This window comes from Colias eurytheme, chromosome 25 (assembly GCF_061535395.1).
Source record: "Colias eurytheme isolate Ceu_HAF_F1 chromosome 25, ilColEury1 Martin Lab GWU primary, whole genome shotgun sequence".
NCBI classification, from domain to species: Eukaryota; Metazoa; Arthropoda; class Insecta; order Lepidoptera; family Pieridae; genus Colias; species Colias eurytheme.
The window spans coordinates 1,022,332-1,038,912 of record NC_143004.1 but is presented as its reverse complement, the minus strand read 5'-3'; the positions used below and the strand labels follow the sequence as shown (position 1 = coordinate 1,038,912).

Sequence of the window (16,581 nt, the reverse complement as noted above, 5' to 3'; positions counted from 1 at the left end):
TATCAAAATTAAAAAAAAAAAATTTTTAAAGGATTAATACTCATTGGTCTTCAACCAACTCGAATAAATTAATGGAAAAAATAACTTTTAGCAGTATTTATCAATCGATTTTGTAAGGCAAAAAATGGGAAATTTAATGAATTTATAACGTTCTAATTAAGAAAATCATAAGTTTTTCGGCAATTGTATTCAGCAGTTTTTAATAACGACTATATAAGGATAATAATGCGCTGATCAGATTGTGTAAATTGTAATCGGTTGCAACGTAGTGAGTGCACAAACTTAGCTCGAAATGTCTTTGGGGGAAAGAGACTTATCTTGAAGGCCTGATTAAGGTAACATAAAGTAACTTTATAAATGTGAAAAAATTCACGCGCATTGCGTATATAACACTAATTGATAAACAAGAAAAAAAAAATCAGTTTATCATTTCATTAGCCGGGAAAAAATTGTCAAATAACTTGTTGAAAACGCAATTTTGCTAGACTGCAGCCTTAAGAGAAATTAATTTTATTATTGAAATTGTAATTTTATTTTATAAAAAACAACATTTTTAAAGTAATTTTTTATTCTGTATAATTTTTAGTTTATTGTATTTTTTATATACTCTGTATCCAATAATAACATTTAATCTCAGAGCAATAAACCTGAGCATTTAATTTTAATAATATCTGTGCATTTTTAGCTTTAAAGTCAAGTACAAAAAAATGGTGGCATTTTCAACATACTGTAGAATTTTTCATAAAAGAGTGCAGTAAAGTATTTTGTACAACTTAGATTTTATCTGAAGTTTTCAATATACAAATGTTATTTATATATTTTATAGTATATTGGTGTTTTTGTAGTTATAATATTATGTAGTTTGTTTGAAATAAATGATGTTCAGAAAATTGCATTTTATTTCTTTAACCTTAGGTATATCCTTACACCTTCTATAAACGTATAAAAAATTAATGGTCTTACCACAGACTAATAATAATATACTACGTATGTCTTACCCTTGGTCTTACCACAAAACTTTTTAAACACAGTCTAACTTCAATACCACTAAACCAGATTTTAAGAGAACTCGCACTTAAAGTGGAACCCTGTCTAAAGATTTTGTGGTAAGACAGTAATAATTCATGAATAATTAGATAAAAAAGGAAAACGTTACTTTCATACTGAAAACAAGATTTTTTTAAATATCTTTAATAAAGTTTGTAATCATGTTCGTCGTCAAAAAAATTTTAAGCCTGTAAAATCTCGGTAGTAAAAGTAACAACAATCTCCTTCTAACTTTACTATAGTGTTATACCAAATTTCAAAAAATGTTAAAATACGGTCTAGATGCAGTTTAGTTCATTTTGATCTAAAAATTGCTCTACTAATTGTGATTTTGCACGCACTACGCGCCAATGCGATCACAATTGCCCATCCCTCCCCTACCCGTAGTACCTGTAGGCTATATTCACATGTAATTCGCAGTAAAAGTAAAATTTAAAATGCGATTCGTTTTTACATCGCATATAAGTACACATTTATGGAAATATATTATACTTCTTAGTAGAGGATAAAAGGGCACGAATGGCGAACACGATCATACTAGACTACCTACGAATGAGCAAATTATTACTGAGTTGATAAAAAAATGTACTCCTCAAAACTGCAATTTATTCCCTCAGTATCTCATGGACAGCACTATTTTGTACCTACTCGGTAGGTTTTTAGAGTAGCAACTACCTACGGAGTTTCATGCCGGTTTTTCTCAGTAGAAAATGCTTTCCGAATGATGTTAAAAAAACTATGATATGACAATGATTGAAAATGAAAAATGAATTGAATCAATAAAGGCCGGCTAATGTCTGAATTCAGAATCTTAATTCAGACTCAGTAATTTACACTGTTCCTCACACACGTTCTTATTTATTCAGTTACGTTTTCAAACGATCTGATAAAATTTGTGTTACTAATTCTATTCTGATTTCTGAATAAATTACGGAGAGAAATATAAAGATTAGGTATTTATTTGGCCAGGCTCGCGCCCTGACAGCGCAAACATAGTGGGCTGATGATAATGATAATTTGGAACTTTCCATTTTATTTATTGATCTTTGGAAAACAAACAATTCTGTGTCAAATAATTAAATTGTATGTTTAAAAATTTATTAATATGTATACATATGATTATGCGATCACAAGAGGCGTAGGGAGGATTATGACTATTACTGGACCTAATAAAAGTACTTACTAGATGGGTAAATTTCCACTTTTTTAGTTTTGTTCGTAGTAAAATCTGAGACGAATCCAAACATCATCAAAATCTGTTCATTCTAGTTAGTGTTATTGGAATATGTAAAGTGAATATAAATTTCAAATAGCTCGTGGCTTTGCTTTGATTTCATGAAATAAGATAGTACCTACCTGATATTATTTTGTTTTACAACATTTAAATGTTGATAAGATACATTTAAAAATTAGAAAATATTCGATTACGAGGCGGGTTTCGAACCCGCTTCTTTCACTTTGTTTTAAAAATTATTTTCTATTGAAATTCTTATTCAAAATTATTATATGTAGTTAAACATAGTTGAGTGGGTAATTATATAAATTTCTTATTAATTTTAAATCAAATAACTCGTGGATTTGCTTGCTTTGCATGAAATATGGTAGTACTTGATAATTAAGTTTTATAGCATTCAAATGCTTTTTAAATGATAAATTTTTAAAGAAAATACGATCTCTAGGCGGGCTTCGAACCCGCTTCTTTCGCCTACTTTTGAAAATTAAAGATTCTGAGCCAAAAGCGTCTTATTTTCTATTGAAATTCATAATCAAAATTTTCATATTTGATAGCTGATGGAAATGAAAAAGTACTTATTACTTAGAATTAAGATTATTCTTATATTTGCAGGAGATAAAATAAAACAAAATATTGGTTCAATTTTTTATTACACATGTAAAATACATAATAAAGTAATCTTAAAGGTGTGTTAACAATAATTTCACTTTTCTAAACTCGTCTTCCTTTTTAACTACTAAATGTCAAACTTTACAATATTGTATCTTCTTCAAGAAGCATTAAAAAGAGACAGTTCTTGGATTACCACTATCCACAGCAATCCTCATCATTCTAAAACCTCCCAGAACCTTCTAAAACCTTCCAGAACATTCAGGAATGGTCCCAAGCTGTAGCCAGCGTTTATCTTTTCTTAAACGCCCAGAAACCTTGTAATTCCAACAGTATAGACACAGCTGTAGAACCCTGCCCATTTTCTTTCACTCCAGATCATTTCCGAACCTTCCAGAACATTAAAAAATATTCTCATACGCCCAGAAACCATGTAATTCCAACAATATAGACACAGCAGTACGACCCTGACCACTTTTCCACATTCCAGAACACTTCCGAACCTTCCAAAACCTTCTAGAACATTCTAGAACATTCCAGAACACTTCAGAACATTCCAGAACTATCCAGAACCTTCCAGAACATTCAAGAATGATCTCCAGCAGCAGCCAAAGCTTCTCTATTCTCATACGCCCAGAAACCATGTAATTCCAACAATATAGACACAGCAGTATGACCCTGCCCACTCCTAACTAAATCCTGTAAAGTGATTCTGGAAGGATGTTCCGGACGAATCATGTCGAATATTTCGTCTTTAACGTCGTCAAAATTGACAGGTTCTGCGCCGTGGGCTATCATTTGTTCTTGTATCGCCTGAAAAAAAAAAGATTTTTTTTATTATTATCTTAATATGTATAAATCTCGTGTCACAATGTTTGTCCTCAATGGACTCCTAAACCACTTAACCAATTATAATAAAATTCGCACACCATGTGCAGTTCGATCCAACTTGACAGATAGGATAGTTTAAACATGTAGGTACCACGGGCGAAGCCGGGGCGGACCGCTAGTAATAGTATAGAGATTTTAGATAAAACAGACTTTAGGACAGGAAATAAATATGTTTAATTGGCAACAAAATGATGAATTTCTTATAAAAAGTAAAAAATTAAATTTTATTTCAAACTCAAATAAATTCAAGCATGTGAATGTTTTGGAAATTATGATAAAAATCACGATAAGACGTTACTGCTATGAAAAATTACGAAAATTTTTCAATCCCCACTAATATAATACATTATAAATGCGAAAGTAACTCTGTCTGTCTGTCTGTTACGCTTTCCCGCTTAAAACTCTCAACCGATTTTGATGAAATTTGGCACAGACAATCTTTAGACCCTGAGAAAGAACATAGACTACCTTTTATCAAAACACCACGCGGGCGAAGCCGCGGGCGGAAGCTAGTACTTATATAAAAAAAAGTAACAACCATAATATTATAATATGTATTTAAATACTCGCTATGAAAATCGGTGCAGTCGTTTTTGAGCTTAACACGGACAGATAAACGGGAGCTTCCTCGAGAGCCAAGCTATCAATCGGTGTAAACGCAATCAAAATCGATGCAGTCGTTTTTAAAATTATCGCGGACAGATGAACAAACAGATGGGGCTATGATTTACGATCACAAATGAAATTTATTTCTACCCACCTTAAAAAAATAATTCAGTGTGAACGCATCCAAGTACCCTTGCGAGTTAATATCTAGTACTCTGAACAAATACGCCAAAGCGGCTGGTTGTCGTCTGTTCTCTAAAGCTAGAACAAGATCCAGATATGTCTTGTAGTCCATTTCACCATCGTATGTTAGATTACTAAATAAAGCTATCCATTGGTCAAAACACTATAAAAATCGGTGCAGCAGTTTTTAACATGGACAGACAGACGGGGTGAAGAATGTTGTTCTGTGATTATTACGTGAGACAATTAAATCAGAACCGCACTATGCAGTAATGAAAACACAATGAAAATCGGTGCAGCAGTTTTTTTTGTTTATCGCAAACGAATATACGAAACAGTGCAAGCCGTTGTTTTATAAATATAAAACAGTGCAGCAATTTTTGATTTAATCGCAAACGAACGAACAGATGGGGCGTTGTTTTACGATCACAAATGAAATTTACATCTACCCACCTTAAAAAAATAATTCAGTGTGAACGCATCCAAGTACCCTTGCGAGTTAATATCTAGTACTCTGAACAAATACGCCAAAGCGGCTGGTTGTCGTCTGTTCTCTAAAGCTAGAACAAGATCCAGATACGTCTTGTAGTCCATTTCACCGTCGTACGTTAGACACTGTTGGAATACGCGCTGTAGGAACGCGCGGGTTAATGTGCCGGAGCCGTATCTGTGGAAAATAATAAATTAAATCATTTATTTGTCTATAATCTACTAGTGGTCCGCCCCGGCTTCGCCCGTGGTACCTACATGTTTAAACTATCCTATTTCTCAAGTTGGATCGAACTGCACATGGTGTGCGAATTTTATTATAATCGGTTAAGTAAGTGGTTTAGGAGTTCATTGAGGACAAACATTGTGACACGAGATTTATATATATTAAGATTAAGATAATTCTATAATAATATTATAAAGCTGAAAAGTTTGTTTGAACGCTCTAATCTCAGGAACTACTGATCCGATTTGAAAAATTCTTTCGGTGATATGCACATGTTTTTAAAAACATCTGCAGACACATTTTCATAGAGATTTTTTTCAATATCTTTCTTTAAAGCGAGTTAACTTAATTACTTTAATGTTATTATTTTTAGTTTAAAAGCCATTTCTTTGAATTGTTTGCAGCGATTTTTTTTTTTTTTTTTTTACATTAGGATAGGTAGACATTTGACCACAGTCCCACCTGATGGAAAGCGGTGACGCGGTCTATGGTGGTAAATCATGTCTACCTAGAAAATGCCTATTTATTCGCCTCTTGAAGGAACCCATATTGTACTTCTCTGGAAAGACAGACGCTGGCAGGGAGTTCCACTCTTTGGCGGTTCGCATTAAGAATGACGACGCAAAGCGAGAAGTGCGAGCAGTCGGCATTTCCACCAAGTAAGGATGGTAGCCTGCAGTGCGCCTGGAGGTCCGTTGAAAAAAAGGGGAAGCAGGGATGATGCTGTGCAGTTCAGTGGCGCATTCGCCGAAGTGTAAGCGATAGAATACCGAAAGGCTGGCAACTCTTCGGCGATGAGTAAGACTCTGAAGGCGGTTTTCAGCTAAGTTATCGTCGTCTATAATTCTTTTGGCACGTCTTTCCATCGCTTCCAAAACATCAAGGTGGCATTTGGCAGTGCCTGCCCACAGGTGGCAGCACCGTATTCCACACAAGATCTAACTTGCGCTTGGTAAAGATTTAGAAGCTGTTGAGATGTGAAATACTGCCGCACCTTAGATAGTATGCCAAGTTTTTTGGCTGCAAGTTGTGCTTTGGACACTATGAACCGCCCGAAATTGAGATTTGGCGATAAAGAAACGCCTAGCATCTCCAAGTGGTCCGCAAATTCTATCGCCACTCCTTGGAAACTGGGAGTCAAGGTGAGAGGACTCTTTTTGGCTGAAAAAAGACAAGCCTGGGTTTTTGCAGCATTAAATCTGACTAAATTCGCTTCTCCCCATTGAGATACATTTTGTAGTGTCAGATTCACCGATATGGATTTTTATTGCTGAGAATTATTGTTTAACTCAACCTTTACATAAAAACTCAAAAAAACCCAGACCAAATAAGTAAAATAAAAAATTAAACGCTAAATGCGAAGATAAAGTGGCATTTTCAAGAAAAAAATTAAAATTGCAATAACTCTTCAACGGCTAACTTTTGGATGTGGTATTATAAGATCAAATCAGTTTGTTTTGACCCCTACTACACGCTCTTAACAGGAATAGGTCGACTTAACCTGTAACCCTGTATAAAAATGAATCGCAAAATGTGTTGGTAAGCGCATAACTCGAGAACGGCTGAACCGATTTCGATAATTCTTTTTTTATTATATTCCTTGAAGTACGAGGATGGTTCTTATGTAGAGAAAACGTAAACATGTACCACGGGCGAAGCCGGGGCGGACCGCTAGTTTATTAAAAAATTATGTACAGTGTGCAAGTATGTTTGAAAGGCACACAGTCACGCTTAAAATGTTTCCAAAGAAAAACTCCGCCTACACGTATTTTAGGCATAGTTCGTTTTTAAACATATTATTATTTTCCTTAAAAACTTTAGATGTATGATGTACTATTTAACAACTACAGTCAAAGTTGCGCTCAAAAATTGTCAGAAGCAAAACTCTGCCTATGCATATATAGGCAGAGTTTTCTAATGGGCGATACAATACTTTGTAGTGTTAATTTAAATATATGTATGTAAATCTATACGTATCTACGACCTAAACCATAAAAATCCCTGATAATTCAGAAAATAACATGTAGCTGTGTATAACTCAATCTATGTGTAGAATATTATACCAATAGTATATAATATAATATTATTTTTATTATCTTACTAGCTGTGCCCCGCGGTTTTATCCGCATTGCTCCGCTCCAGTTGGTCTTGGCGTGATGATATATAGCCTATAACCTTCCTCGACAAGTGGGCTATCTAACAAGAGAATTTTTCAAATCGGACCAGTAGATCCTGAGATTAGCGCGTCCAATCAAACAAACTCTTCAGCTTTATAATATTAAGTATAGATAATTTACATTTTATCCATACTATAATATTATAAATGCGAAAGTAACTCTGTCTGTCTGTCTGTTACTCAATCACGCCTAAACTACTGAACCAATTTGTATGAAATTTGGTATGGATATATTTTGATACCCGAGAAAGGACATAGGCTACCTTTTATTGCGAAATATGTACCACGGGCGAAGCCGGGGCGGACCTCTAGTAATCTTATAATTTACTTAAAAACTACCCTACAATTTTATCTGTTTTTCATCTGTATGTCTGTCACACTCACCCAGCCAACTCATTAATGCTCAGCATCCCGTTATGATCTCTATCCAGATTGAGGTACTGCCCGTAGACCCTCAGAGCTGATGCTGCACTGAACCAGTTCTGCTCTTGCAGTTCCATTGGAAGGTCTTCTTCGCGAAGCTGTTTATAAAAAAATAATTAACACGCTTATATTAACTTCACCTGTATGTTTGCATGATTGACCCATTTAAAACGGACAAATCATAAAGCACGTATTTTTATATATTTATTTTTATATTTATATATTAAAGCACGTAACATAAAAATTAAACAATATTACGAAAAAACTTCACCCGCGATCGCTTGCTTATAGCGCGGTTCGTGCAATTTTCAATCTATGTTAAATCTGACGTAAGTACAAAATAGGACGAAGAACGCGTGTTCGATGGAATACAAGCCCTTAAACCTGTTGAATATTTTCCTCGCAATGATAAACACTACATAGTATAAAACAAAGTCGCTTACTCTGTCCCTATGTCCCTTTGTATGCTTAAATCTTTAAATTACGCAACGGATTTTGATGCGGTTTTTTTTAATAGATAGAGTGATTCAAGAGGAAGGTCTTAGTATATAATTTATTAGGTTTTAGACAAAGCGGGCGAAGCCGTGGGCGGTAAGCTAGTATAAAATAATTGATGGTCGGATTGACAACGTCGCGTTAGCCGTTAGTTGTGCGGCAACGTCGCGTGGTATATGGACAGTTTTTTGCTATGCAAGACGCAAATATTCGTCATGCTTACGTCAATTATTATTGATGAAAGCGTGGACAATATAGGCCGACTAAATATTTTTATAATTTACAAAATTAAACCTTCCAATTTTTTTAAATTATGTTACTAATTTAATTGAGATACACTCTTAATTAATAAGGAACTATAAATGATACACTATTTATTACATTTAATATGCCATTACTAATAAAAAGGGATAATTTGAATGTTTGTTAATTGTTTGTTACGATTAAGTTATCAAAAACTACTGAACTAATTAAAAAAAAAAAATTAAGAACTTTTAAGCTACATATTTACTATTGTAAAATGTAATCTTATTAGATACTACTATTATTCTGATATAGATAACTACTACAGTATATTAATTTTTATAGCAGCCCGAACGAAACCGCTCAAGTAATTACTTATTGTAAAAAAAGTAACCAACACTGGAACAGAACATTTTTATTTCCTATTTAAAATTTTCCATATAACGCATGTGAATACTACAATATATAAAAAAAAACGGGTTGCACTCCGGGAGTGCCGGCAAAAGTGAAAACTTGATTATTAACGTTGAGCATGTTTGATATTTTGGAATGGTATCCGTCTTACGCTTTTTCGATCAGGTCACGTGTCCTGACGCGAGTTTAAGATTTTATACCCATTACAGAAAAAGAGCTCAACGCCGATAAAGAAGTTTTCACTTCAAAAACAAATATTACCTCAAGCAAATCATCCAAAAACGAGCACGACAGTACATCCCTGATCCTAACCCTTCCCACCCTTAGCGGATCTAAGAAGAACAGGAACTTCCGTGCCGCTGTGCACACGTAGAACGATGTGAAGGAAGAATCTAGACCGTCTAGGGCAGCTAGAGATGGTACTAGTTCTGCTATGTAGCTTTCTAGGTCCTGGAAATTGATATTATGAATTCATTTAAAAATAGGAATATGATGTTGGTGGGATTTGAAATTTTCACAACTATGATTTGATTGATTGATTGATTGATTATGAATTGATTGATTACCTCTTCTTGTTCATAATTCCCAAGTACTCCAACCGGAATAAACATAATTTTTTTTTTTTTTTATTGATAAAATTAACTGCGAATTATGATTTTATTAATTGAAAAATGCCACTTAAACGTAGTCCACCGACTAAGAAGACTGGTTTATCCCCAGGCATGAGTTCAGATAAATCTTCTTCAGACTCCCGTTTAAATGAGTTGTCTGACACTTCCCAATCATCAACTTATATTACCCAACGACTTAAACGTGGAAGGGAAGATGATCTAAGTTTTGAATTCAATAAGTTTAAAGAGGAGTTTAAAGCCATGTTTTCTACTTTTACAAATAATCAACAGTCAGAACTACAGACTATTGCAGCAAAAATTAAAGAAATACAGGAATCCAATCACAATATAGACAATTCCATCGCCATGCTAACAAGTCAAAATGAAGAATACAGAAGAAAAATACAAGATATGGAAATTCAGGCAAAGAAGGATAGAGAATATATTGTCATGCTAGAAGAGAAAGTCGAAGATACACAAAGGGATATTCGTAAAACAAACATTGAGATAAAAAATGTTCCAATACAAAGTGGAGAATCTAGGGAAGATTTAATAAATATGTTTTTACACCTGTCCAGAAATATTGATTGTAAATTGGATAAATCTCAAATTCGGGATATTTTTCGAGTGCGTCCCAAGTCCCGCAATGGGGATACTGTAAAGAACTCAACTATTGTAATCGAGATGGGTTCTGCATTATTAAAACGCGATATACTGAGTATGGCGAAATCCTTCAATATTAAAAACAAAACGAAACTACAAGCGAAACACTTGGGACTCATGACAAATGGTGACACCCCTATTTTTATCTCAGAACAATTAACTCAAAAGGGCGCTCGTCTGTTCTTTCTCGCAAGAGATCTCACAAGATCGGGTAACTTTAAGTTCTGCTGGACGTCTTTTGGTCGTGTATACGTAAGAAAGGATGAAAAGTCTTCAATTATCACTATAAAAACCGAGTCACAAGACTCACAAGTTCATCAGTTAATGCAGCAACAGCAAACTACGACACAAGCATGACTCGCGGTACTACTATCTGTTTTTTATTGTCTCTCATTAACTGCTCTAGTGTTAGTTTTATATATTATTTTTTACTTTACTTTTAATTTTTGCATTGTATCTAAGCATATACAGGAGTTTGAAATGTTTGATGCCTCAACTAGTATGAATTCTCGATGTATCTCAGTACACTATTCTACTCACCTAACTACTCATATTTCAACTCACACCACACTTAATTTAACTATTATCATAAATTACACTACACACACATACACAAAATCCGCACACATATTGCTATCATTCAAACAGTCTTACGAATTCATAAAACTTGGTTTTTTATTGGGGGAATCTATACTAACTACCGTATATTTTAGCATCTCATACATAACCTGTTTTGATTATGACATCATTATCCAGTGTCAATTTCTCTCTAAACTAATACAATATTTCTGCTTTTTAATAAAAGCCTCACTGATACATCATGTGTACACTTACTTAAAAAATGGCAGCAATTAATCAACTTTATGCAATAAGAGACTTAGACCAAACAATGCCATTTCCACAAATAAGTTGTGATATACAGGACCTTACTAAATCCATAAATATTTCAAATGCAGATCTTACTATAATGTGCCAAAATATAAGAAGTATCTACCGTAACCTAAATGACTTCCTAACAACTGTATCGGTACTAAAATCTGATGTGGACGTACTAATTTTTACAGAATGTAGATTAAATAAATTTAAACCTATCCCACAAATACCTGATTATACTGCACTAGAATCGGTATTTAATCAAAATCAAAACGATGGAGTTATTATCTATGCTAAATCCTATCTCAGACCTAACCTAAAAGAAATTAAATTGGTACACGCATCTTGTGTGCAGCTGGAAATCCTTGACCTTACCATTTTAGGCATCTACCGATCGCCCTCTAAACAAAATGCGTCCGAATATATAGAATCTCTTAATAACCACCTTGTAAATATAAAATCACATCGTAACATAATTATAACAGGAGATATAAATATTGACATTCTAAATAGTATGAACGAACAATCTTACGAACGTAATAATAGAGTTACTTATTTAAATATGCTGGCTGATCATGGTTTTCTTGCTGCACATACGCTGCCAACGAGAGACTCTAGTTGCTTAGACCACTTTATGGTGAAGCTAAACAATTCAAAATTTTCGGCAAATTCTGCTGTATTAAATACCAGTATCACTGATCATCTAACAATTTTCTTAAGTATATCAAAACTTAAAATTCATACCGTAAATACAAAAATTATTGAATATGTGAATTATGATGAAGCCTATGATAGGCTTCTTCAAAAGAATTTAGAGTCTCTGTTATTGTGCGATGATCCTAATTTAGTCACGGAGTGCCTACAGTTATATTTATCTGAGGCATTAGATGAGAGTAAAACAATAAGAAGAACGACCAAAAAACACCGAACTATTAAACCGTGGATAACAGCAGGTATTCTCAGGTGTATCCGAAATAGAAATCAAATGCAACTTAAAGTTAAAGCGGACCCTCTAAACGATATTTTAAAACTTACATACAGACGTTACAGAAACCATTGTAATAACTTGATTAAAAAATTAAAACGAAATTATGACAGAGAAATGTTAAGTAAAGCAGCTAAAAACTCAAAAGAATTATGGAAATCGATAAGACAAATTACCAACTTTAAACCAGCTAAATTACACAGTAAAGATCTTCTCAAGTCGGATTCTTCTCCTTGCAAATCGGTAAATTTGGTTAATGATTTTTTCGCTGATGTCGGTAAAGAGTTGGCAAATCAACTTTTGACTAAAAATTCTAATTTGGTAAGGAACCCTGCTCCAAACACGACTAACCTAAACAGCTCTTCTTTCGTTCTTCTAAAAACCGATGTCAGTGAAGTTAAAACAATAATCACGACGTTAAAATCTGATAGTGCCCCAGGGTGGGACAAAATACCTACAAAATTTCTTAAAATTTGCTCTTCTATTGTTGCTCCTGCTATTTGTCACTTAGCGAACTTATGTTTTAGTACAGGTATATTCCCCGCTCAGCTGAAAAAGTCAGTAGTTGTTCCGGTGTATAAGGGTGGGGATGGATTCGATGTCAATAATTATCGCCCCATCTCAGTTCTGCCAGCAATCTCTAAAGTTATCGAAAAGCTCATTAATAGTAGACTCCTTAATTACTTTGAAAAATATAACATCTTCTCTGACTCACAGTTTGGGTTCAGGCGCGGTCTTTCAACCGAAGATGCTGTGTTGAAATTAACATCTCTTATATCTGACAGACTGGATGAAGGCAAAAAATGTTTGGCTGTTTTTCTAGACCTGAAAAAGGCCTTTGACACCGTTTCCATCCCTATTCTTATCCGTAAGCTGGAGCATGCAGGCATTCGTGGTACACCCCTTAATCTAATGGAAAGTTATTTAACAGAGCGGACTCAATGTGTAAAAATAGAAAATTATATTAGCTGCGATAGAGGCGTTACCTGTGGTGTGCCACAGGGAAGCGTTCTCGGACCAACGCTCTTTTTAGTCTATATCAATGATCTCACTAATTTAAGTATATTAAATGGAAAAATCTACTCTTACGCAGATGATACGGCGATAGTGTTTAGTGGGAATTCATGGCTTTCTGTATTTAACGCGGCACAGATAGGTATTTCTAAAATTTCTGATTGGTTAATAAGTAATCTCCTCACTTTAAACATTAAAAAAACTAATTACATATGCTTCTCAATTAATAATAAAACACAACCTAATCCTAATCTTAACCTTAAGCTCCACGAATGTGATGGAACTAATAATTTAAATTGTACTTGCGACACTATTGAAAAAGTTTTTACTACAAAATATCTCGGGATCATACTTGATCACCGCTTATCTTGGCATTCACACATTGATTATATGAACGAAAGAGCACGGAAACTAATCTGGATTTTTAAATCTTTGAGACATGTAACTTCACATAAGCTTAGGAATCAAATATACAAGTCCTTAGTTCAATCAATCTTAGCATATTGTATTCCTATCTGGGGGGGAGCTAACAAATCTAAATTCATAGAAATGGAGCGTGTGCATAGGTGTCTTCTGAAAGTCATGTATCAAAAACCTCGCCGGTTTCCAACGACAGATCTGTATAAACTATGTGATATTCTATCAGTCAGACAACTATACATCTTACTTATTACAATAAAAACACACAAAAAAACACCATTTATTTATACCACAGTGGAGGGAAGAAGAAGGAAGGATGTAATTAAAACTCGTTGTACCAAAACTGTTTTTGCCAGACGCCAGTACTCAGCTAACTCAGCTTATATATATAATCATCTAAATAAATTATTTAACATTAATAGACTAACTTGTTGTGATTTAAAAAATAAAATAATGAATTGGCTAAAAACACTAAATTATGATGACACAGAAAACCTTCTTGCTAGGTCATGCACTGTGTAATTATTACTTTTATATTATTTATTTAACTATAACCACGTGTAATCATTAGCTGGTAAATATTAATTGCTATTTAAATTCGTTCACTCACAAACTCGTGCTCATACATAAACCGACAAATCCAAACACACACACACACACACACACACACACACACACACACACACACACACAACACACAATACACAAACACATCACACACACACAATCATACACTCCACACTTAACTATTAATATTTAGTTATTAACAGTTTATTTTTTTCATGTAGATAACCTATTTTAAGTTAAGGAAGAGCGGGTCCTCCTGACACAGGTTTTATCTTAAACTTACTAGGAGGGCCCTACTACTCCAAATTGTGTAAAATTTAGAAAGGAAATAAACTATTTTTATTTTTTATTTATTTATGTTAATGTTACTCAACTCGAAAATTAATTCTTTCAAGATCTGATTGTGAATAAGTTATAATATGTTAAATGAAACATATTTCAGACTTATTCTAAAACTAATTTATCTAGGTACTAGAGGTCCGCCCCGGCTTCACCCGTGGTACATATTTCGTAATAAAAGGTAGCCTATGTCCTTACTCGGGTATCAAAATATCTCCATACCAAATTTCATGCAAATTGGTTCAGTAATTTAGGCGTGATTGAGTAACAGACAGACAGACAGAGTTACTTTCGCATTTATAATATTAGTATGGACTAGGCTTTCCGCCCACGGCTTCACCCGCGTTTACAGAGAAAACCCCGCATAGTTCCCTTTCCCGTGGGATTTCCAGGATAAAACCTATCCTATCTCTCAAGTTGGCTCGAACTGCACATGGTGTGCGAATTTTATTATAATCGGTTAAGTGGTTTAGGAGTCCATTGAGGACAAACAATGTGACACGAGATTTATATATTATATATTAAGATTTAAAGCTTTGAAAAAAAAAACAGTTTAATAAAATAATTAATACATACATGCTCCGTCAAGTACCCTTGTCCAGTCACATCATACAAGGAAAGTCCGATTCTCGTCTGCTGCAACCAGACCCTCCTCATCACATAGTTGAATAGAGACACTCCTCGAACTCGACCGACACCACCCTCTGCGGCTTGGAGCCTTCCGAATACTTCCGCTGTGAAGTACGGTCTGAAACAATATTATTCTAATTGATATTTTTTTAGTTTTATAGCATTCAAATACTTTAGTATTAATTCTGAGTAGAAAAATATTATAGGTTCAAAAAAATTCAAAATTTTGGAAATATTGTTGAAACTATAACTAAAGTCTCAATGATAAACTAACAAATTCAAATAACACACACCATTTTTAGAAATTGGTTAACTTTATCTATGGTTCTTTCTTAAAATTATTTGAGATACATCATAACAGCAATTATGTCTCATCACTTACCGATACTTAGGCCCAGCCTCATCCCGAACCTTCCTGAACTGCAAATAATCAATTGTCAGCTCATCACTGTTCGCCATACTATAGCACCCATTGGATTTCTCAAGCAAACTCCATAGATGCTTCAATTCACTATTATCAAGCAATTCCTTGCTTTTCTTTTGTAAGAACTGAGCTCTTGTTTCCTCTCTAAGCTTTTGTGATAGAACATCGTCAGATCTCGGTAATTTGAAGTAGAATTTTGGTATTTTCTTGTAGGAGGATTCATTGCCGTCTATTTTCGGTTTGTAAACTTGTTTGAATGTGTCTAATTCTATATTTTCGCTTTCTTCTTTTGTAGTACTGGTGCCAGTTTCTGGAGAATTTAGTTAATTGATTTAAATAGTCAAGAGTTCTACTTATTTTATATTTTATAAGTATAGAAAAATAGATTTTCAGTATTATATTTTAAGAGCTATTACGCACTGTCGACCAGTCGCTGTCTTACACTTTCTAGTTAAAAGTATAAATATCACAGAGATATAAAATTATTGAATATTTTTTAATACAGTATTAAGAAGGGACTTTTAAAAACATGACAATGATTATTTAATATAGGTATTCTTTATGAATAGTTTTATTGGACTGTATACAGTATTCAAAAGTTAAGGTTTATTTACTTCTGCAATTTTAAATAATTGAATTAAAGCGAGATGTAACTTAATAATTAAAATAGAAAACTTACCATCAAGCTTTTTTATATACTTTCTCAGCCGTTCTTTCAATTTGTTATTGATTTTTATTTGTTCTTCGTCCAACTTCACTGTTTCTGTCGATACATTGTTTTGAGTTTCAACACTTTTACTCTCCTTCTTTATTTCTGACATTTTTTGATGAATAATTAAAATCTTTATGGAGATCTAAACCTTTTAGTGAAACTACAGTTTGAGATTTTAGAATAATTATTCAATTATAATCATCTTTAACACAATATTAACACCTCATTACTTTACGTTTACAGACTTATTTGAATTTTGAAAATCGAGTTCGAGAACACTTTTTGAGAAAAATTTGAATTTTATTTT

General features: G+C 33.7%; 1 protein-coding gene across 1 annotated transcript; it reads right to left on the bottom strand.

The window, feature by feature from the left end:
* Positions 1 to 2,920: 2,920 nt before the first annotated feature.
* On the bottom strand, positions 2,921 to 16,416 carry LOC149897426 (serine/threonine-protein phosphatase 2A regulatory subunit B'' subunit gamma-like). The gene is made up of 7 exons (XM_090116281.1): positions 16,242 to 16,416; positions 15,521 to 15,872; positions 15,085 to 15,256; positions 9,298 to 9,486; positions 7,846 to 7,982; positions 5,024 to 5,237; positions 2,921 to 3,703 (listed from the first exon to the last, which is right to left on the bottom strand). Exons 1-7 carry the CDS (start codon positions 16,381 to 16,383, stop codon positions 3,476 to 3,478), a joined length of 1,434 nt encoding a protein of 477 aa, XP_089972407.1. The 5' UTR covers positions 16,384 to 16,416; the 3' UTR covers positions 2,921 to 3,475.
* Between the last annotated feature and the right edge of the window lie 165 nt (positions 16,417 to 16,581).